We start from the raw sequence: 24,854 nt of genomic DNA on the forward strand, positions 1-24,854 counted from the left end.
TACTGTATAATTTTAATCTACGGCCGAATAGTTTTTCTTTTGCGTAACTAACGCTTTGCTATGTCGTCATCGACCGATCCTTCCCCTCACAGTCACACCCCGCCGCCAAAACTTAGGTATGCAATTTACATAAAAACCATGATAAAAAAAAACTCGCTGCAGCAATCTAGCAACTCTACTAGAAGGACTCTTTTCAACTAAAAAATTGATCGTGTTCCTATATTAACCATGTTTTTGAATTGACCAACTATGTATTTTTTTCTGTGAATTCTTTTTATGACAACGGTTGTGTGTCTCTAGAAGCTTTCGAATCCGAGTATGCTCTCGTTTTTAATACTGTTAATAATAAAGACATTCCGGCACGATGGTATGCGTTTCGGTTCGGATGACATTTTAATAATTTCATCCTTACGCGAGGCACTCGGGAATTTTACAAATGAAAATAAATCCCTGAAAGGATTGAAATGCAAAACGCGTTTCAGGGGAGAGGAGAAAATTCGTTATCTATATGCTTTACCTTTCGGAACAAGTATGTAACGTACACATTTTTTTCTTTCTTCGCCAACATTACCAATTTGTTTTCCTCGTCTCGTACGTGCCACAGCCAGGATAGCAGAGGTAGGACTTCGGCGCCCGTTCGGGTTATTGATAAATTTTACACACACACACCATGACCTCACATCGATACAGAGTAATGCCGCCGCCGTCACCGGTTTGTCGATGGTTGACTACACGTGATCCGTTTACAAACGTTTGGTTCTCCTCCACCTATGTCTTCTGTGTGGCCAACCCCGGTCTATGTAGCTTCCGGATTCCTATGCGTGTGTGTGTGTTCGGCAGAAATATCATTGATTCCACATAGCAGATTGTGGTCGATCGAAAATCAATTGTCTGTCTACGCGTTTGACTGTGCCCTTTAGAAAAATGTCACGTGCCGTTACTACGATTGCGGTAGGTGTATATTTGTATACATTTTGTCCGTCGACTACAGCTACACTTTAAACAATTTCGGCGAAAGCGCCGTTTCGGGAAATGTATAAAGTGCATTTGCTGCACATCTCCACGTGATATACGAGCACTATAGCATTTCCACAGAATTTATGCGACTGTTCAAGGAATATAACAATCCATTACAGTAATGACGTCCGTCGTGGTGTCGTCTGTCTGCGACTGGTGCGATAAAACTCTATTGACCTTCGTGGTTTTGTTCGAAAAATCAGTATCACAATTCCTGAATTTGGGAATTAAATAGTGATACCGTAGTGTCAATTGTCATTCATAAATTTACACCTATTTTAAATAAACTGAGCATGAAAGTCGAGTCGTGGCTCCTAAACTATATCTGCCCGTCTCCAGCTTTAATATCACATTATGGAGTGTTTGACTCGTCATTATACATTGTCCTTATATATGTGATATGCGCTGACCATCAATTACAAACCAATGTTCAGAGTATGTTCATAGATAATAATATATGTCGTTACAGTCCATTTATTTGATATCGCTTCCGAGATTTTGATTTAAAACGATAGAAACAGTGATTCGTCAGACCAACGTCGCTTATTGATCCGACGTTCCCGGAAAATAGAGTAATTATTAATTCACTAAATGTCATTCGGAAAATAATGACTTCAGAAGTAAAAACGAAAACCAAAGCGCAATACGAAATGATTCAATACTTTATAATTCGTCTCTGCTATGTATTTCCTTTCCGAGAACGATGTCCACCAAACCGCTGTTTTCGGCATCACGAGCCAATCCGGCTCTATCGGAAGCGTACCCTCGAATTGTAATAATTAATTTGTGTTTATTTGCCATCACTTTCAATAACATTGCTGGGAACGATTCAAAGAACAAATGCATCAAGCGATGTGCACATCATAAAAACAGTTGTCTATATTGTGGTCCCGAATAAAATTTTGCTCTGTTCGCTACTGTGCGCTGAGATTATAACTCTATATTATTATTTTTATGACGGCCAATCCAATCCAGACTCTTTAACGGATTCGCGTTAGCCAATGCTCTTGTCAAGTGCATTGGCTAACGGGCACTGGCCACGGCTGCTGTGGTTCGTTGTGGCCGCGTGCACACGAGGATTAAATACCTTTTTTCTAGACTTAAAATAAACAAAAAACCACGACCACCGCAACTACGGCGGTTGCGAAAAGAGAGACCCGTCGCGGTCCGTTCCGGTCGTATGCCGACAGTAACCATATTATTATAAGGAACTCTGCCAGTGATAATAATAACAACAACAACAATAATAATAATCGTAATCATAAATGCGGTCACGTTGTCCAAACATGGAGTAATCGTATATTCACGACGGCTCTCGCGCTGATTTTGTACAGTTAGTTTTTTTTTTCGGCAGTTATCTTCTTCTACTGCTTTTATTTATTTATTTTATTTTTTACCGACGATTGCTGAAGACACACGGCATTAACATAATTGGTGCGTAGTAGTCGGCGGCGGCGGCGGCGGTTTATCCGGTCGTCCGGAATATCAATGTTTGTGATCCCGATGCGTGCGGTTTTGTGGCCGAAATTATTAACAAACGTTGACAAATTTGCTTATAATTTATATGCCGGGAGACAATCCCGGCCTATTTAACAGGTCGACGTGTTGACGGCGCGCCAAGACTTTGGCGGGTTCGATCAGAATTGGTTGGTGGACTAACGCGAGCGAAATGAACGTTTTTGTTATTTCAACGGCGGAAAGTACACAAAATTGGCATGAGGCTGAATAGAAATTGGATTACAAGGCGCAAAACTAACAACGAACCTTTTTAGCCAATTTCAATGGTCGCCGCAGCAGTGTCTATACGCGGCGCACAATACATGTACAGTTAAGCGTAAGTGTTTGCAGGGGCGGCGCACCACGGCCCGACGGTCGGGGTTGTTGCCAGCGCCGCCCCGTCACACAGTCGGCAAGTCGCCGCGATGCTGTCGACTCGTTGCTCGTTGACCTACGCTGTCGCCGTCTTCTCCGTGGACTTGTTGAGTGTCGCCTATGGTAACGTGTACGCGACAAGACGGCGTTAAATGGGCACGACTGCTGCCGACATGAGTGGATGATTATTGGCTCCAAAGCCGCCTGCCCCGGCCATGGATTCGGACGACGAGCCCATCGACTTGGAGGACTTATACCAGTGGCTACAGCAGTTCGAAGGGCCCATTGGTACGATTTTTTGATAGGTTATATACAGAGAGCATAAATCAATATTAGAACTTAAAAAAAATGTACGATTACCAGAGATTTTCAGAAATGTGTACAGTAATTACAAGTGATTTACCCTTTGGTTATAATATACACTTACAAGTGTACATCGTTCAAGATGTGAGCCTCCCCGAAGTCGACTGGAGAATGAATATTTAGTTATGCGCTAAGAAGTAAATAATACTTTAGACGCTGCGACGACTAACATTATAGACCATAGATCATTGTGCGTCGTCAAAGCATTTCTGAACATCTTGTCTAAAAAGACTAATACAAAAAAATTAATTTTTCGCAGTATTGTTAAATGTAGGTTTACAGTTATCACTGTGGGAGTTGCTTGTTGGGGTTTTTTAGTAAGGTATAAAAATTGTAATAACTGTACTTATTGAAACGTTTAAAACTTGATTTTTAAAACAAATACTACCATATTGCCCCAGGATAAATGCTGTTTAAGTATACTTAAAGTTTAAAGGTTAAGGTAGTATAAAAATATTAAAACTATAGATTTATGTTCAAACTATACTTCAATTCGAAGTATTTATAGCCGATGCAATCATTCTTTAATACTTTTAAAATATGTTACCAATATAATTGCAATTGGTATAGTATACATTTTTGACAAAGTTGTTTTTCCATTAAACTTTACCAGCCGTTATTGTTCATTTGGAAATGCAGTAAGCGTTTTTATATCTAGAGTCGAACTAATTTCTCTCTCAACAGTTATAGTCTGTGTATAATTCATCTAATGCATTCCATGCACTTACAATAGCGATGCTTTATTAAATATGTTTTCTATTGGCGAATTTACACTCCCTACACTGGGTCTAATAGATACATTTTCTATGACATTGGGATTCCGTTTACTTCTTGACATTAGTTCCATTATATAAGAACACTTAGCGAGAACTCGTTTTTTTAGGACTCGCCCAGTATTGGTAAGGTTTTTTTGGGGTTTGTATAAATATAAAATCCACATATTTGGTTAAAACCAAACTTTAAAACAAAAAAACTGGTGGGTTTATCTTAACAAGAACATGTTATCTCTATTCTAAATAGTATTTTTTTCTTAACGTTAAGTAACCCATGCCCATCACGCCTCAGAAAGAAGACAAGTTAAGTAATGCATTTTAAAATTAAAGAGGTGGTGACTATATTTGAGTCGAAAACCTATAAACTAGATAGTTGTCGATAAGCCTAGAACACAGTTTAAAAATTACATAATTTTAATTGATTTTTGAAACAATTAAATGATCAAAAGATTCAAATTAACAAACTGATTTTTTTAAGTACGCTCCAGGGATCCAGGTATACCCCGGTCCTGTGGGAGTTGAAATTAATATATGTAATTAACATGCGACGGTGTTATTTTCTTGGATATCCTAGGGGAGACCGTACATTTGGTAGGCATTAGCATATAAATTATAATATATTAGTAGGCATTAGGATTGTTTTTTGTGTTAACGCCCAGACGATTATTTTCGACTACTGACGACGGTCACTCGTGTGTAACAGTATGTTATGTATGACCAGTAGCGTGGGATGGTTTATGATTGGATTACAAAACGTACCTACTCGCCCTAGATTCAAAAAAATTTCGTACACGTTTGGACGAAAATCACACGTTGTTTCTAATTGGGTTTTTTTTTATTAATTAATGCTAACTATTACATAGAAACCAAATGGTATTTTTAAAATTATTTAATATATTTTGTATGTTAATTATTAAGTGTAAAAAAAAAATAATTAACACAATTTTTAGACGTATTGTTTAAAATGAGAGCTTTTATAAATGTTAAAGCTATAAAGTGAAGAAATGTAATGCCAAAACAGAGTTAAGACTATATATAATTCTTAGGAATACAAGATATTTAATGAAGTAGCGATGGGCAGGGTAAAGTGGTGGAAATTATTTGTTTTGCAACAATACAACTCGATTAGAGGAAGAATGACAAAGTATTGATAAAGCTTTCATAAAATCAACCGGGATTTTATTGGATTTACTGGGAAACTTGGTTCAAGGTATGATGCGTTTGTGTATTTACAATTTTTTTATATAATTGGATACGCGTTTGCGCGTGGACACTTTTTAACGACGGGTCTTGTTTTATATGACAATGTATATTATTATGCTCTTTCTATCAAGGAGTAACGACCTCGTTTACTTTTTAACGCTTATCCTCTCGGAAAGTCGTTTGTTTATCGAAATCAATGTACAATATATATCTACATATATATTTGTGTAAGTTTAAATGATCCATAATAACATATAAATACTGTTATACCGTGACCAGCGTATAATCCTATTTGTCGGGCAATGGACTAAAAACGTTTTACAGAATTTGAAAAATAAAAACTGTTCTTTGCTTATACTTTATGATTTTCGCGGTGTATTAATTTTTTTTTTGGAAAGATGAAAATTGTATTGCATTGTTTTTTTTTTTTGTAAGTTACCTAAATTTCACGGTATTCTTTTTTACCGCCATGCCAATATTTTTTATGTAATAAGTATTAACGTTAACAGCTTCAACCATACTGTTGTTTAAAAAAAAAAATGTTTACAACGTTTACGTTTTTTCTATTTAAGAACTTCAAAACTGTTGACTTATTTAAATTCTAGATTCTACATTTAAAATTGTTGTTTTAGCCAGTACGGAGGAATTTTTTTCACATGTCAATTTATTTTTCCCTCTAATTAAAGCAATAACTGTCGAGTTTGACTAAATATAATTTGGATAGTTAAAAAATGAATGAATTGAACAATATGGTCTACCAATATGACCGAAATTTCTTTTATATAGTAAGAGGGTGAAATATACTCTTTTAAAATATGTTATAACACTTGAAAAAATCAGAACTTCGATAAAATTGCATGTATTATAGAAATAAGTTAACCTTTGTTTTTGCACTAACATTTTTTTTAAACAATTCCTTTATTCTCATATACTATTTGCAACGCTCTCAAGAATAAAATTATATTTTAAATTTGTTTCTCTTTCGTTGTGCCGACATTGTTTAACAAGTGTTCGCGGTACCTTAAAGTGTGTAACTATTGTATGTCCTCTCTTTTTTCTACGTTACCTTTTCTCTGAAATTGCGCTATACCCTAAAAACTTGGTTTTTAATTAAAAAAATTACCTACTTACAAAAGCCTCGGTTATTTATCATTCTCATAATACTTGTCGTTTTCTCGTTCAGCTGATATTTTTCGGTCATTGCGGTGCTCTCACAGAGTATATAGTATATTAATCCGTGTCATGGGGACTTCGGCAATATAACACTATAACTTTAGTTATTCCTTGCTCGTATCAGGTTAACATATATTATTATATTGGGCTTGGTATTAAGTATATGGGCGCTCCCAGGCATTATATATAAGCATATATTTGCGTTTTTGTCAACCGCTTCGAATATTAATATGCATAAATACGTTGTTATTGTGTGTTTGTATGTGAGACGTTGGCCGAGAAAATTGGTCCGGGACAGCCCAGACCCGCAAAGGTCTTTAACCGACGGTTTCTCTTATTTTACAGTTCTCTAGTGTTTTCCCTGCCTTCTCTCTCCTACGCTTTCTGTGGACTTCGAGATACGCATGCCGCGCATACTAATATACATACAAATCTTCTCTAGTGTCAAGTTCAAAGCCGCATCCTTGCCGAATTCGTCCGTTATAATAACTATACAAAATACGATTTTTTTTTTGTGTTTTAATGTACAAAAGTATTGGCACCCTCTTCCCGACCCGGGTAGTCAATAAGCAACTATTGAACCTATATTTTTGGGTAAATACCAAACATTTGCTGGGCTTTAACCCAAACTTGTTTTTATTTGAGTTTGCTCATTTTTTGACAACTCTGGTTTGAGTTGCGCAATAGTTTTGTGTGTTGAATGCTGTAAAATGGCGTTATCGAACCCGTCAGGTGATAAATTATTATTATATTGCACCAGCGACGACCAACGCTTGTTCGTCCTATAAGACGCCTACGGCTTCGTGTATTTTATGCGCTCTGAAAAATAATAATACTTACTATATGATTTTAATATACGATCCCGTTTGCTTATTGTCGCTTAAAACTGAGTACGAGTCATGTCGGCCGTAAGATTTTTGTTAACACCATGAACGCGATTTACGATAACAATATAATATATTAATATTGCGTATGAGGCGTCTAAACTAACTCAAACTGTATTGGGAAATTCTTGGTTGGTTTCAAAATCGCCCATCTACAGAAATTATTTGTTGTTTGTAAACATTTGAACAAATTTCTTTTAGCTGTTTTTAAAAACATTTGCCTCATATTATTAAGTCGAAAAATCGTTTACATCAGAATTTTTTCCGCAAGTACTGTTCAAAATCTTAATATCATCCGAACGGGCAGTAACAATCTACAACGACGAGAAATTCAATAAACCGTCCGCCCCCCCCCCCTTACCGTCCCTCCATACACCACATTGCTTTTATCGACAAGTTAATTTTCATTGAAAACCGCGTAAAGCTTTTGTCCGGTACCAAAACCCTTCAATATATATGTACAACCAAGGCGTAGACGCTAAAATACCATTTTTCTTAGAGTGTATTTATATATATTATTAAGTCTCTTTCTTTTTCTCTCTATTTCTTTTTTCTCTTGTTTCCGTCTTTGCTTTTTTGCTTCACGTGATGGGAACCTAGAAATTTCACCGTCGTCGCTTGTCCCATGGGCGCCTCGCCAGTCAATTTCAGACTAAAGTTAAAAACTAAATCAATGACACTTTTTTACAGTGACATCGTCCGTATGTTGCGGTACTGTAAAATAGCGATAAACAATGATATAATATACAGACTGCATGTTGTCTACTCTACGTTTCATTTAGAATGTCGATTGTCGAAGCCAAATTGAATTAGCCAAAAGTCCCTTCTGCGGTAAATAATCATTTACCGCGGACTTACGCGCCAAGTGATTTCCCGGAACTCTTAATAACTAAGACAAGAGTATAATATTATAATACAATAAAATAAAATCTTAGCTGATGGGACAATAGAACTTAAAAACCAATGGCGGAACAAAACTTAAGCAAAGACTTTTCCAAGTAAAGCACTTTATATAACAACGCATTATTGTAAGTAATTATTTTTTATAGTTAACTCATTTATTGATGTCTAATATGTAGGTAGTTCAGTTTTTTTATTTCACGAATTTATATAATTCTAATGTAAGTTTAATATATTTTATACTTGTTTGTCAAAAGGAAACTGTAATTAAATCATTTTGATTTTTTTTTAACGATGCTTATGTTTTGTTAAAATTTGTAGATAATTAATATGTAAATTTCTAAATTAAACTTCAGAATTATAGAGCGGGGGCTGCTAGGACAAAGACAAATTTCAGAGTGACACTTACCTCACAAACGCCAGTCAAATTCTACTCCTGTTGAAAATATTGTAAGAAATTAAAACCAAAAAATTAAATTGGTCGAACTTTTTCAAAAAAGGTTTTGCCACGTCGTTTAAATACCAAAAGTTTTCTTTTTGGCAACCGAAATTATTACTTTTATTAAGTATTTGTATCAGCGTTATTAAACGTTAATCGTTTAACTTATTTGGCAAACTTCTGCTGCTGACAACAACAATAATAATAATAAACGTTTGTTGTATGTGTCTGTAATCTGTTGTATGTATATAGGGTAAAGGCAATTGTGGAAAATTAATTGCCGCACTAGACAGGGTTATTGGTGTTGTTCGAGTCCAAAAAGTTGTTTTACACGTTATATATATTTATATATGTGTGTGTGCGTAAGTACAATACAATACACTAAAATACTATATAAACAATTTGTATTTCCTAAACAGCTTATTGGTAACGTAATGATAAGTTTTTGTATGTGTAAGGGTTTGTACTTCTAATGGCTGTTTGGCGTTTAATCTCAAATGTATTTTGTTTTGTCTTTTGATAACTTTAGAGGTAGTTATCATCAATGGACTTTAAACGTAAACGCAAGCTTGGGATTTCGAATTTTGAAAGCACGACGAGACTTCCTAGAAATCCGACCAATGTTGTTCCGGTTTGGATGCCAAGTCTGACCGTATCAATCAGTTAGACCGCCGACGGTAATTATCTTCGAGTGCCCGCTTATGCTCTCTCTCTCTCTCTCTCTCTCTCTCTCTCTATCTCTCTATATATATATATAGATTTCATTCTTTAGATCAAACACAGCCATGTCTCGCGCTGTGACTTACTACTGGAAAACAGATTTGATTTTTCATCATCCTTGGAATCATCGTAGCACTGGAAAGCGTTTCTCTTTCCGGAAGCTTTGTTGCTGTTTACGAGAACTGAGAAGCAACATATTCCTCCAAGCACATCGAATTTCCTTTAAGTCGGATCCATCGTTTGTGTAAAGCCGTGTGTGTATATATAAGATATATACATATATATTTATATACATACATTCATAAAATACATTCAGCTATTGTAGTGTAAGCTAGCATAAGTAACATGTATACTGTTCTGGTGATCACAGTTGTCGTTGCCGTTACGGCCAAGAGTTGTTGCTGTATTATTGTAGTAGATGAGACTTTTCCCCTACAACTTTCAAGCCGAAAAAAGGGAGAAAGAGGAGAGAGGTAAACTAAAAGATAGAGAGAGGTGTATATATACACATCTGTTGTATCCGTATGGCTCATAGTGGTCGTCGCTCACTGATATGTTCTCCGTTTTATTTTAAAATACACAAAAAACATCCAAACCGTATTCATGGCTCCCTGGCGACTGCCGTATTTCAAAACGCTTAATTTTTAAAAATGGATGCGTTCTACACAAATACTTCATTGTCATTTGCAGTCAGCATTAGAATATCAAAAATAGTCTTGCTTTTAATAAAAAGGAAGAATAACCTACGTTTTATCGCTTATACTGTCATCGGGTAAGCGTTTTTTCTTTGTTCCTATTCTATTCCTGCAATTTTGTTCAGTCCTCCTTCCAGCGTTTTAAGTTAATATATAAATTGTCATTTAGACCTTTAAATCCTCCCTTCTACTCTCTCTCTCTCTAATATGGTAACCAATTGTGTCCTAAAAAGGACTATACTTTATACGTTTCTTTTTTTCCCTTTCCTTTTTTGTTTTGCTAACTTTATCAACCGCCCCTTGGGTTACGAGTAAAAAAAATATAAAGCAAATGGTCAATGTTTAAGATACCTACTTAATGTTAAATTATAATAAGTTTTTTTTCGTTAAGTCGTTAAACGATTTAATTAAAAAGGAAAAATTGTACTCGACAAAAAATAAAGAGAATGGAAATTATTATACAAATACCGTTTGAAATACTTGGAGGCAGTATGCGCATAAGGCTACTGCAACGTATATAAGTTAAAAAATAATATATAGGTACATAATATATTGTTATTATATTTCTACGCGTTGACCAATTAATAAACGTATAGAAAAAATAATCTCGGGTATTTTTCTGCTTTCGCATCGCACAAGGACAATAACAGTTATGATAAAAAAAACCTACAATAATAATAATACAAAATATAAGTACAGTACTTATTATATTGGTATCCTATTGTTTCTTAGCGTTTCCTGGTTCCCAAAGCCCGGTGGTCGAAGGTTGTGTAATGATTTTTTTTCTCTAGTTTCGCGTGACTAGGATAATTCTTTATTTTTACCGTTATCGGTTGTAAGTTTTAATGAAACGGACCAAATGCTATGAGGAAAATTGCCCTATTGTCGCCACAATAACGTTTCCTCATACATAATATGTATTATACAAAATCTATAATACATAGAGGGGCGGAGGTGTATCACGGTTATCTGACAGCGATTCACCTATAAATATCGTATGGAGGAAGTCTGTCAGGCAATGGTGTATATCAAAAGTTCATAAATATCTACTTTGGTCACATTGTCCGGTTACAGTTAAATAATAAATATTGCAACGATCTGAAAATGGGACCTCTGCAGCGGATGGCGTTGACAGCTGTCCGGGATGCGATAGTTTAGCATACACTAATGGACTCGATGTCATTCTGAATTGTGCGAATTGTGAAAAACAGCCCCCGTCAACGTGTGAACTGTAATGCATTTATGGTTCTGAAAATCCACTTACCTATTTATTTATTAGAAAACGCCCGTCTAAAGTTTCCTCCCGGGAATGCGACCTGATAGGGATTGGTCCTGAATTACTCATTTTGATTACAATTTGTAGATTTATAAATTAACAATATATACCTACTTAAAAAAATATTATAAAGCTAAACCTTAATAAGAAACATTCAACAGTTGTATTGTTTCTAAACACATTTTTGTTATACAATATTTCTCCACCCTATAGTAAATCAATGAATATAATTACACAATTAATATACAATTGTAAACGGATAACTTAACATTTTTAACAAATAAGATATAATTATTATACTTCACGTTTAATATAAGAACCTATCGTTTTTGTCTGACAGGTATCATACTGTAAGCGTTTTATTTTTGAAAATCTTGGCCTGGTATATATACATACAATATAATAAAGTAGAATATATTTTAACTGTTAGGGGTTGATATTATGCTTAATGCTATATAGTCTATTTTTAAATAATCGGTCGTTAGAGATTCTGAGGGTCAGGTAGAGAAGCGACTGAAACGACGGCCAATCAGAAACTTTTTAAACAGCTGCATGGACTTCTTAGCTGGTCAGTGCAAACTCCCTTTATGTGGTTTTAATTTATACGTAGCCGCCTCTACAATCGTAGTAATATTGTTTAATAATACAACTGGAAATAATTTATTTGTGTTTGTAAAAATCGATCGGACCAACCAAGTGGCCTCGGCGGCGAATAGAATCCTCCTCCTTATCCTTCAAGACCGACAACCTGGAAACCACTACCACCAGCGTTGCTTGTTGCCGCTAAAAATTAAACCGACATTCACAGGAATATAAATTTGTGTGGTGACGGTGAAACACGTGTATATTATTTTACATTATACAAACATTATGTTGTGGCGGAGGCGGCTCGGCGGTATCCCGGTTCGCATTTTAATTGCATTTAAATACCGTACTTAAGCAAGACGATATAAATTATACACGTCCCTCATTTGTATGTATTTATAATTATAAAGCCGCCGTGTGCGTTATCTTATATACAACTAATAACAGAGAGAGGGAGAAAGAGAGCTTTGCGATGACTTTATTAAGGTATACTTGTATTATACCGTTTATGTCACCATATATATAATATAGTATATCGTTTCCAACTATTATGCAACGCCTCGCCGTCAAAGCTTTCTGACGGTTTAGAGATTTATTCGGCGCATTTTGTTATTATTATTTTTTCATTTGTTGATTTTGGGACCTACTTGGCCCGAAAGAACAGGAACTCCCGGCGTGGTGACCCTAGCTTACTTGACTCTGCCGGCGTCACCTCAGTACAATATTGTACAAACACGACAATACCGGGTATACTCCCGTAAGGTCACCCAAGTAGATCCTAGCTGTTTTCTTTAAGCCCCGACCTAACTTGGTGTGTGACCTGATATAGCTAATATTATAAGCGATTTTTAGTTCAGTGTATAAATGCACATTATAATAACATTATATATTAAGAAGACTTTAAGTGATTTTAACTGAAAAAATTGTGTTGTAAATTAATGTAGGATTTACAAAGTCATCGAGTAAATGTAGGTCAGAGAATTATTTAAAATTGTTTCCACATTGATGAAGCCACCATATTATAGTTGAATAATAGTATTATGGATGTTATTATATGATGTTCGTATAATCGACTAGACCGCAGTTCTCGTGGTTGCCTCGTGTAATCCACTGCACAAGTTCGAGATAATATCGGTGTAAACAAATAAAGTGCGGATTACATAGCTGTGTGGGGCGAATGTGATCCGGGAAGAACCACATACATAACTGCATAACCCAATCATATCGAGTGTATGGCAGGTTCACCATGTGTATAACATATTATACCGTCCGGTAATCGATACAGTATTATTTGTAATATAGTAACACTAATGAAACTTAGGCAGCGTAGGACTGGCTCAAAAGGGCGTAAAAAAGGCTTGCGATTGAGCTTGAAAAGCCTATATAAAAAAAAATAGTTACATTAGCACTAGAAACGTTAGTGTAAAGTTGTAAAGTAGATGTTAGATTAAAGGAGGAAATGCTTTAAAATATTACCCAAGGAAATATTCTGCATTAAAATATAACAAGCATTTTAACTTTTACACTAAATACAAAATTGATTGCACCTTTTGAAATAAGCAACATATTACTTCTTTATTTATATCGCACAATCCGAATCTGGTCTCAGAATTTCTCCAACGTAGTGTAGAAAACGTTAAAAATATTACAAAATTATAATTTTTCACAATTGTGGAGGCGATTTATCATCGCTTGAAATCATAACTAGTCATCGTATTGATTTCAATAACTTTTGATGCCAACACCGACAATCCCACAGATAGCCATCTCTTCGTGGACCGGTTAGGGTCGCATTTTGGCTTGGCCGACTTGAAAAACGCTTGATATATGTTTCCATTAAACAACTATAGATCTCGCACGCAAAAATAAAATCACAAAACGCCGTATCATCGTCGGTCGGCATGTCGCAGATGTTATTTATCGTTGTTGACGACAATCCGATCCAGTCGTTACATAATAATAGGCGTTGTTGCATTACAAATATTGAACGTTTCGCTAGTTAAGAGGAAACAATGGACGCGACACGATCCGTTTGAGACGTTTGATAAAAAAAACTAACAACAACAGCAGTGTCGATCAGCCAATTAGATTTGCATGTGATTCCTGCACGTGCCACTCTGTGATGTTAACATACTGGCATATTGATCATCATTAGACCTCAGCACCGCGAATGTCATTCGTCATGACAAATCAGAAAAATATAGTCCCATTGAAATTCATAAGGCGTCATCATAAGAATTCCAAACGTGCAATAGGAACAAACAATAATACATCTTTATACGGCTGTTAATTATTATTCGTCGGTTTTTTTTTCTTTTATTATTATTGCAGGTCCCGACTTTGTATTGGTCGTCGTCCAAACGTGACGCTTTTGTAGGTGTTAAATGTACAATATAATATCTGTTTACCCAGACACGATCTCCGCCGGCAATGCACCATATGTACTTTGTTTTCACGCGACTTCGATAGCTATATAATATATATATATTATAATACACATTACACTTACACTCTGTTTCCTATCAGTCGGACACGCACCCATCGTCATCTGGTCGCCGTTTATAGTGTCCCATAGCGCATTTAACGTGCAATGGATACGCCCCCGAGGCGACAGACACAGTTATGTGAACAGTTAAAGGAAGTTTTTTTACAACAGTTTCCCGTTTGTCCGACTGCGTATCACGTGCCATTGAACCATTGATGTCCCTTCGGACTCGGACAATGGTGTAAACCTTACTAATCTGTCTAGATCGTTTTTGCGCTACACCTGCAGGTTCCCGAGTATTTGCGTTCCGAGACACCGCAGTTTTGTAATTTTAAAAATCATAATTTATCATTATTACTCAAGCCCTTGGTTATGGCGTCTTGGTAATGTCAGTTGTGTTCTCTAGGCCCACCCAACACGTGTCCGTACTCTATTATTGACACTGCAAGGCAATAAGAATAAAAAAATTACTTTATTCGTGCGACAGGTATTTAAAGCAGTCATATTCAATTTATGTAGAGAAACTTTAGACGTTTTGACGGGTTCTACGCAATCCGTCACAATCTTGATGCTCGTTTTTCGGTCGGAGAATCATTAGATCTATCGTCCGTTACTCGTGGTGACATTTGTCGGTTTCCAAAAGTCGATGCACGACTGTCGATTATTAAGTTTTATTTTTGAAATAACGGCTGAGGTAAAAGGCAACCGTTACTTTTGACTGCTCTAACTTAATTGGTTTTCGGATTTCAATTTCAAACGTCACCACTCGCAATCCATCCCGCCCGCGATTTGTCGATGGTTGACTTCTCCAAGTGGACTTGTGTCAACAACCTATGTATATATAGGTTTAAATATATAAGTAGTTGATCATCCGCAGTGCGTCTCCTTTCGTTCTTGGCTTAGCGATTCTCGTCAGGGCCCTTCACTGGTCTGCTAACCATCCCGTGTACCGTTTTGCCACGGTTATTACGTCATCATGGTTATAATGTATGTATTTTCATTACCATTTACTGTAACAAATATTAGTCGCTCGGTGTTTTATATTTAAATACCGTCGGTTATATTGTTTAAATGACGGAAAGCGTTGTGTGTTGCGTGTGCGGTATCTGAACAACACAGCTGTTATGAGGAAGGGAGGGAGCAGAAAAAAAATGATGTTTCCATTCTCCCGCATTGACGTTAAGTTTAACAAATCTATAGTGGCTTACGTGTGTGTTAACGATAACTCAAACGGTTGTGAGAATGCGTGTACAGACATTCTAGATATTATCCACAGCCAGTCGAACCCTCTTCTGGCCGTCTCCTCGCATACCCTTTCCTTTGGCGTCGGTTATTGCCGCTGATCCGAGGGAATTTTCTGTAAAAATAAAAATAATATTATGTAGTTTGTATTATCTAGTTATTTTCCGAGTGAACGGAGGGGAAGATACTCTGGCGGATACATTAACCATCGATAATATTGTACTGGTGGTGGGAGGGGGTAGGATTTAGCCGGACCGGTGAAAATAGCACACACTATCCGCATCGGTAACGCAGTGTACAGTCATATGTCAAAACAGCTCACAAGTCGCTGACAATTCAATTGCTCGTGACACACAACACTAATGGTATATAATAAATATTTTTCACGTCCACCCCTTTTTATTGAGTGTCCACCGCACGAAATCCTAGTCGAATTGCTCTCCTTTCCTGATTTGTCTTGTTTACAGGGCATTTGAATTTGAGTTGCCCTTGTGTCACAATGCCCTTGATTACAATTAATCCAACATTTTCAAATTAATCAATAAACGGGTTTCTCTTAGGTAAATATTTGGCCGCGTTCTGAAAATAATCGAACGAATTCTTTCACTAGTCTATGATTATTTTATAGCTACATCGATTTAATTCCGTCGCGATATAAGCTTGTACCTATATTGAAGATAATTTGATTTTACCGTCGTTGTGGTCACCGGTAACTGGAATTTGAATGCGCCACGGTATTCAGTTGATGATAAATTTCGGAGCGTTCATAAAATCCGGTATTTAATTATACTATGTAATAATAACGTCAGTGTTTGAGTCCAACGTCGGTTATAAATAATAATACAAATATATTATATAACTGTAATAAAATTTAATTTTTATTGTTTCTGCGAAATGAAAATATGATAAATCGAGCGATAGACGAGGATATAAATAACAGTACTAATTTAAAGTTAAACATTTATATTCCCAGATTTTACAGACGATAAAAAAGTATATTTTTTAATAAAAAATTTATATTTTCATTTATTACTTAAATATTTTCTCATAATACCTAGGTAATGTTGCTCTTTGTTATGATTTTTTACTACTGGCTTTTGTTGATTACAACTTTGAACTTAAAATCGCAAACATTTTTTTAAATATTCTGTTTTTTAATAAAAAAAATATTAAACGAAATGAAGACAGCAAGTATAATAAGAGTTCGTACTCAATTCGAGTATTTATACTTTATTTTCATTCATTTCAATTACTCATTCTTTTGAAATAAAGACTACTATCTCGGAAAAAAATGTATTAAGCGCTCGTTTACTGGATAACAATGTAAAGAAATGTTGTTATTTTAAAAAGCATAGTTCTCCTAGTGTATGTGCGCGCAAAATATATACAATAAAAATACTGAGCAATTTAAAAGCAACTACAAACATACATTTTACCGGTTATTAATTATTTTCCAAGCTAATATAATTTTGTACTCGTGCACTTGAACCAACAAATTTGGAAATTTGGGGTTTATTCGTTGGACCCTTAGGGCATAGAAAAATAATAGACTTTTGACAAAAAGTAATTCTGTATTTTTAATAAACGGGGTTGATATTAATAGTTTATTAGTAATATTTATTTTCTAGTATTACATTGTTTTTATAATATAAAAATAAATTGTATTGGCCGTTGTACGTTGGGTAGATTATTCTTCATATAGTTTATGGGAATGATGCGCGGTGGGCATAAAAGCCCCAAAACGGCTTAATTCGACCATACATATTTCGCTACATTGTGTCAAATGTACAGGTGTGATGTTAATATATTTTTTTTTTTGTTGTTATATAAACATGTCATATTTAAAGCCTATACTTCTCTCTCACTTCGTCTCTGAAGGGCAAAATATATAACTAGATTAAGACTAATCTTGGTCTTCGATTAACACATTATTATTTCTATTGAAAACAAAGATAAATCTTTTGCTCGGTATTAATCAAGTTTTTTTTTGCAGGTGACATTACGCAGAAAGGGTATGAGAAGAAGAGAACGAGGCTTTTGGCTCCTCATGTTCCAAAACAGACCCAAGGTATGTACAGTCGTTGTGGCTTTCTGTTCTTAACGATCCTCTTGATTTACATTTATATGGTCAACAACATAAATTAAAAACATTTCGCATAGTCTTAAATCTGTTCTTATCGCCTTTATTGCGTTGCCTTGTTTCATTAAGGGTTTTACTGTATCCTATTTTTTTTTTTATCATTATTATTTTGCATTAAAATGTCTTAACTCAAACCGTTCTTTAAGCCTTAAACGGCGACTTGAAATCCCACTTCCCGTTTAAACGTTAATCCACTCTGTACGCGCACTTCTGATAATAAAAACCGAGAATATAACTGCAGTTTATCTTTTCAGCTCTTATATACATATAATGTGTACTCTGCTATGTGTACACATATTATATTACTTTATTATATGGACCTTACGGTGCTCTAGGTACGGTCGACTATACTATATAGTAATTGATCGGGTTACAATAAGTTTGCTGTGTTTATAATTAACGTGCAGTCTATACAACAATATCATGCAAAATGTTATCTTCTCTGCGGGCTTATATACTTGGGTTTTTCAATTATTTCTGCTCTCCCTCTGAAGAAATATCGTCCGCTTTGCGCCACATACCGCTATGTTAAATGGAGAAAATATGTAGATATAGCCTGTAAAATCGTTTTTAAGTACAGCACTTGAGAGTTGACTGCGCAACATATATATAATATCATGTGTATTAGCTATATGTTTCTCCATAAACGCACTTACCAGTTGAGTCGCCCTTTACGCGCGTGCAATCTTTATAAACAATCGAATCCCTTTGCTATCTGGTTTGATATAGGTAATATTGGTATTTTATTTTTAATAAACAACACAGACACCAAATAAAGTGTATAACCGCTTTAGTGGTATTAATACTTATATATTTTTTCTCTATTATATATATGTTCATTAGTAATCGAGCAACCTCTTTTTTAACTATTTAACTCCTGTGGTTTTTCTGATAGGCTTTATGAGACACCCGCGTCCCATCGCCTTGACGTTTTTCATTTGACGGCGTTAGCGCTAAACTCTTTTTCGCTTTGACGTTTTGACCTACATTTTATGTGTATATAATGTATAGGTAGGTTTGTATATATATATTTTTTTTTTTTATTAAAACGGAAATATCCTAGGAGATTCCCACTGGTGTCATAAATTTGTATACATATTCGCTTCCAAGTCGCCACGTCGCGCTTTGCTTATGACTTACGTAAGTACTGGCAATATATTATAGTCGTTTTTCTGCTACCGTTGCTAATGAATTCAGTATATATTATTGTTGTGTGTAATATGCGTACGCCAGCGAAAACGGCGCAACACAAGAATAAGTCGGCAACAAAGTACGGCCGTCACGGGTTGTGCACCACACCATGTGGAGTTATGAAGGGTAAGGGAGAGGAATCCAATATAAGTTATTACTAATACTAATATTATACTTTTAGCCAAGGCAATATTTTTACCCAATTAATATATATTTCAGAGTGGGATATTTTTTTTACACCTAGTTACTCAGATTACCAATATTTCTAATTGGTATATGTATGTAACAGTATTTTATAAATTCGATTAATTTTGACAGAGTTGGTAATAGTTTAAAAAAACAAAAATCCAGTTAAGTTTCATAGGAATGCATAATCCCAGTAAAATCCATATTTTCAGGTAAATACTAAACTTTTGCTGGACTTATAAAAAAGTTAGGGTTTTTCCATTACGATAATTTAGTACGTTTTATAAAAGAAAAACTGTATTCAACAATTAAATAACAATAAATACTTTTGAAATCGTCTTTCTTGACAAAACACAATAACTTTTTTTATAACTATTTCTCGGGGGACGTGGTTTATTTTACAACCCCTACTTGACTTTCGCCAATGACTATTATGCAATTTGACGGCAGTCAATAATAATCGATAATAATTTCTGCTTCGGTTATAATATCATACCGTCAGTACTTATTTTGTTAGTTCCGTGTACATAACTTGTATAATAAAATACTTTATAAATTATCCATGTGGAAAATAACCCATTGGCCGAAAAATAGAGTTGTGTACAGGACACAATAAAGAGATATCTTCCGGACACCGTCCCTCGCTTTCCTCTATCTCTTTCTCTCTGTCCACGCCTTTCTACCTTCAAGCAAAATAATCCGTATACACTATATATATATTTATATAAAGGAATTATATCTCTGCAAAAGTTGGCCAAGTCTTAAGCAGATAATAGAATTCCACTTGACTTTCTGGTAAGCGTCGCTCTATATACACGGCCAACGGTAGCAACGAATTTTCCCATTATATTATTATCATTGTTGTGGTCAGACGTTGTGGGCATGGGGTGTAGGAGAGATGGCGAGAACTTAAAACTTAACGGAGCCGTACTAAAACATTTTAAGTTTTATATCAAGAAAATATTAGAAGAACATTATTCTCTAAAAAACCGACTCGTGAAAGGACATGAAAAAACGCGCGCAAATTTTTTGTTATTTTAATTGTATATAAAATATCATACCGTACACATAACTCTGTACTGTTATATTTATATTGTCGACCATATTCTGTTTATTGTACCTACATGATTTGTGTACACGTGCCCGTATATTGTTGAAAAAAGCCAATGTGTACTTTGCAGCTGCTCCCCCTTCGTCGGCCTCCTCCAACAGCAGCAGCAAACAGCCGTGCGCCCAACATCAGCATCATCAGCACCGCACCAGGCGCACACAAAGACGGGTCACACATAATGAAAAAAGATATCATTCAGGTATAGATACCAAAAAACCACCTACTACCCCGTACGACTTTTGGGTGCCAAATTAACCCCCCCTTCCCCATCACCGCTGTTGTTGTAGTTGCAGTAGAGTAGACGTTAAATGAGTCTGGATTTTTATGGTTTTCATATTGTTTTTTCGTTTGTGTATGGGGCTCGAAATCTAATAAACTTTGCCTTAGGGCAAAATGCACAATAAAACAAAAATCCCATACTTAAAGAACTTTGTATGTTTGAAAATATTGTATAGAAAGTACATAAAAATATATATTTTTTTAAATATATATTATACAGAATTTAAGTTTATTTGGAAGTCGGTAAATTTATTTGACGTAGATATATTGCAAATAATTCGGTATGGTATTTTTATAGACGTGCAAGTATGAACTAAAAAATTTTCATTGAAAAAAGCTTTTTTGTTTTTATACTATTCTTACAAAAATAAATGTGCCAATAAATAATATGCGCATTTATTATCTATATGGTCTATAGCCTATTATTCTAACCATCATCAAAAAAAAAAATTTAATGATTTAAAGATATTTTTTTTTAAACGTAATTTAATATTTTTAAAAAATAAATAATTCTTCATCAAAGATCCTATGTCTTAAAAATAATATTCACTAATAATCTCATTTGTTTTATTTTTTTTCAAATTTAAACCATTATATGATCAATATACTACCGGTTTACTGCACTGAAATAAATTCCAAATTAAATCTACTGGCTTCCAATGCTAACTTACTGTTCGTTCACTAAAAATCTGATGGTTTTGATAAAAATTAATGATTTTTATCACAGGAGTATTAGGTTTTTAATGGGGACGAAATATGATAAAATAAACTCGGGCATATTGTAAGTATTCTTTTTGTGTGCTTAAACGCATACTATTTTAAGTTTTTTAAGTGCACCCGAATCCGGACTCTAATTATAGTATTATATAGCTGTATATAATATTTTATGCATGGTGTTTTGTAGCATAATTTGATATTTTACATACTCACAATTGGGCTTATCGCAAGCTATTATAATATGTGTTAGGTACACAATTGTTATTCTTCTGTTCTGCTGTCGCTTTATCTATCTATCTATTATATTATCGCACTCGACGCTTCGAGACTATTTCTGCGCTGGTATTATAATAACTATAAACTTACATGCATACTTGTACTTGAATAGCGGTACACAACGGTGTAACAATATTATAATAACGGCAGTCTTGACGGTTTGACCGCGGCTATATTAATGAGGTTCGAGGCGGTAGCCATTAATTCTTATAACATAATATAAGTTAGTTAGTCACTCTATTCATGTGATGCCGAACCAGTCGGTCGACAGATAGATAGACTTAAAAATATAGTGCCAAGACATAGATACAGATGTGTTATATGTTGTTGTGTATATGTTTTGCTGATGAAACGACCCGGGTCGAGTCCACTTCGGCATAGGTCAATAAATATTGATGTTTTATTATTATTATTAATATTACACACCTTGTAAGAAGTATATAATATAGTATTATTATAATGATATATTATATGTACATGTTCTTCCCTATGACGGTGTTTGTAAAATTCCAAAAGGATGACGGGCTCGCGTGCGTGATGCGAATGAATGAACCTGTAATTTTTTTTAGCTGTTGTATTTGTTTGTTGTTTCATTCATTCGTTTCGGAGTCCAACCAAAAAGCGGATTACTGAACGCAATTCGGTCGAAAACCTAAAAACAATACAAATGAAATACCAAACGCGTGTTAGGTGATGAAATAAAAAAATTAATGTTTTTTTTTTTGTTTTATATATTGAATCCGATACACTGAACAGTCGATACTGATGACCCGGTAAAGGATTATTATTGTTTTATTATGAATAGCAGTACAGTATGGGAATATCATTCATTTGTCGATTGTCCACCCCGCTTTTAAAAATGGCGACGAAAAAAAATAGGTAGGATGGAAAATGTCACTCTAAATCAATACACACACATTCATTATTTTAATATCCTTTTCCCTGTCACCAGGAATTAGGTTAAGCCTCTGACGGATGAAATATAATTATCAACGAACGTCAATCGGTCGACCAATTTAATAATATTTTGTAGTGTAAACCTTTTTGGCGTTTTATCGTTTTCTGTAAAAATATATGTATATATTTATTATTTGACTTGGCAACGAAGGATTTATCTTAGGACTTTTTGATGTATATCCAATTTTTCGAATACGCCAATACCGTTTAAATATTGTAGAATTATGTATTATTTACTACGTATAATATGATTACCGCAATCATTTCCATCGCACGTTATAAAGTATAATACATTTTTCATCCGATCCAACGCGCTCAATATAATGTGTAAAGTGTGGACTAATAACATTTTTTTTATTTGTAATTTATATTGAAATCAAATAGTCGTGACCTATGAAACGGCTTTTAAAATTCCAGTTTATTTTCTTTTAAAAAACTCTGCGTGCACTTTTCTGTGTCAACCCATCGAAAGTGGTCTCTCTCTCTATCTATATATATATATATATATATATATATACTGGACCTCATGTTTCATGTACGACGCAATTATAACCTTTGGTTAAAATTACTGCGGGGCGTTTCGTCTGAAATAGGATTTCTTTGTTTTTAATATTTAACTTTCGCCCTCGTCGTAGGTTCCACTCTTAGCTACGTTAAACGCCTCCAGTCTCTCCCCTGTTAAAGGAATATGCCATATTATATTTTATATTATACGAATATAATATACAACCGCTTATTGTTGACTGCGTTAAACGTTTTTTGTGAAAAAGTAATACTTTTTTTGTATACAAATTAAACCAGTCATAGTGTTTCCCAGATGTTGAGGTTTAAAATTTAATAACAGCTCGATTACCATTTTGTGTCTAATGTCTATAAGACATATCATATTCGCTTCTGCATAAGTCTCTAAGTATATTATACCTTGATAACTCTCCGTCGATTTCTACTTATAAGGTCAATTCGGCGATAACTCGGTGCCCGTTTTGTAATGACAGTAATAAAAAAATTAAAATTAAATACACAAACGTTTCTTCAAATGTACACAGTTAGTTTTGCTTTGTGTTTTTTTTTTATCAACAAAATCATGCTCGCCTCCTTATAATGAAAGGAGACGCTATTTGATTGTTTTCCAAATAATATATAAAAAATAATTGATACGTATCGAGATGTGATAATTCTTTTACATATTATGAAACTGGTTTTAAGCCTCGTTGTGATAGATTCGGCGGTTTTTTTGGGCTTACCGCATCTTTTTGGGTTATTTTTAAGAGTAGTTGCCCATATCAAAATCAATCATTTAATCGATTTAATGGGTCGGTTTAATTAACAAACATACAAACCTAAAGCTGTACCTGACCATTATTCTGTGTAGTGGTCGTGTGCTAGGCATCAATCTCGGACCTTTTTTTATTGTTTAAAATTTTTACAATTTCCAAAGGTCTGCAATTTAAGCTTGGGACTTTTGTGTAAGAAGGGCTTAAGAACGCGTATCGCCCCAACTATTTTGTCCACGTATACAATAAATATATATCGTTGTAGTTACTGTAATCAGGGTAGTATTTCATTTTCTAGTAATATAAAATTATTTAAGTTATTTTTAATTCATAATTGGATACATTAGCTAATTAAAATTTCCTTTTTGCAGCACGTCTGTTTTTTTTTAATTGACTCAGTTGTAAAAGTCAGACTTTTTAAATTTACATTTGCGTTAAAGATTTTAAAATATGTAATTTATAATTCATTAGGTACATTAGATAATCGCAATTAAACACCACAAATATTTGTATAATCAGTAATTTGTAATTTAATACAGTTTTTTTAGTTATTTGCCTCCCCTGGCGCCAATACATATTGCAGATAAAATGCAATAATGCATTAATTTGAAGGTTAAATTTGCACCAATTAGTAGGTACTAGGCTACATACTCATGACACATGGCCACAACTTTAAGTTTTTAATATCAACTTTTAAAATATTAACATACAACTGTTTAAATGACCTTGTATTAATTTTAAATAAACTATTTTTTTAATATGATAATCATAGTGTTGAGTGTAGTCCTGCTACTCGGCCAATGTAAAGACTGCGGTACCCTGAAAAAATAAAATGTATTGAATCGCAATATACTCTTGTATATATTGTGTGATCTGCATGCCTTTGATTGAGTTTTTTTTCTACCGTTAAAATAGTAATTGTTGTTATTATCAACATAAGACGAACGAACGAGCGGATTGATATTTCACCTTCGAATGCCTTCCAATGTGACACCGGTCTCTCTACTATAAACGGCACTTTGAAACGGCGCCTGGGGTTTTTTTTTTTTAGTATGATGGTTTTTTTTGTACATGACTTGACGGCATTTTAATCGTA

At 34.6% G+C, this 24,854-nt stretch overlaps 1 protein-coding gene across 6 annotated transcripts in view; it reads left to right on the forward strand.

Moving 5' to 3' along the window:
- Window positions 1-24,854, forward strand: part of LOC126847118 (disco-interacting protein 2) — a 131,235-nt gene that overhangs the window by 88,268 nt on the left and 18,113 nt on the right. For 3 of the 6 annotated variants that reach the window (XM_050587211.1, XM_050587194.1, XM_050587183.1), the window contains exons 2-3: window positions 17,621-17,695; window positions 20,326-20,454. In XM_050587211.1, coding sequence (XP_050443168.1) covers window positions 17,621-17,695; window positions 20,326-20,454 — 204 coding nt within the window. Of the gene's footprint in view, window positions 1-2,989; window positions 3,178-17,620; window positions 17,696-20,325; window positions 20,455-24,854 lie in introns of those variants that run through there. The other 3 variants (XM_050587224.1, XM_050587203.1, XM_050587216.1) reach the window with 2 other exon arrangements.

This window comes from Adelges cooleyi, unplaced genomic scaffold, assembly GCF_023614345.1.
Source record: "Adelges cooleyi isolate 19-005CV unplaced genomic scaffold, UGA_ACOO_1.1 ACOO_flye_CR_arks_rails_tigmint_CR_PRNA_108, whole genome shotgun sequence".
In the NCBI taxonomy this organism is placed as follows: Eukaryota; Metazoa; Arthropoda; class Insecta; order Hemiptera; family Adelgidae; genus Adelges; species Adelges cooleyi.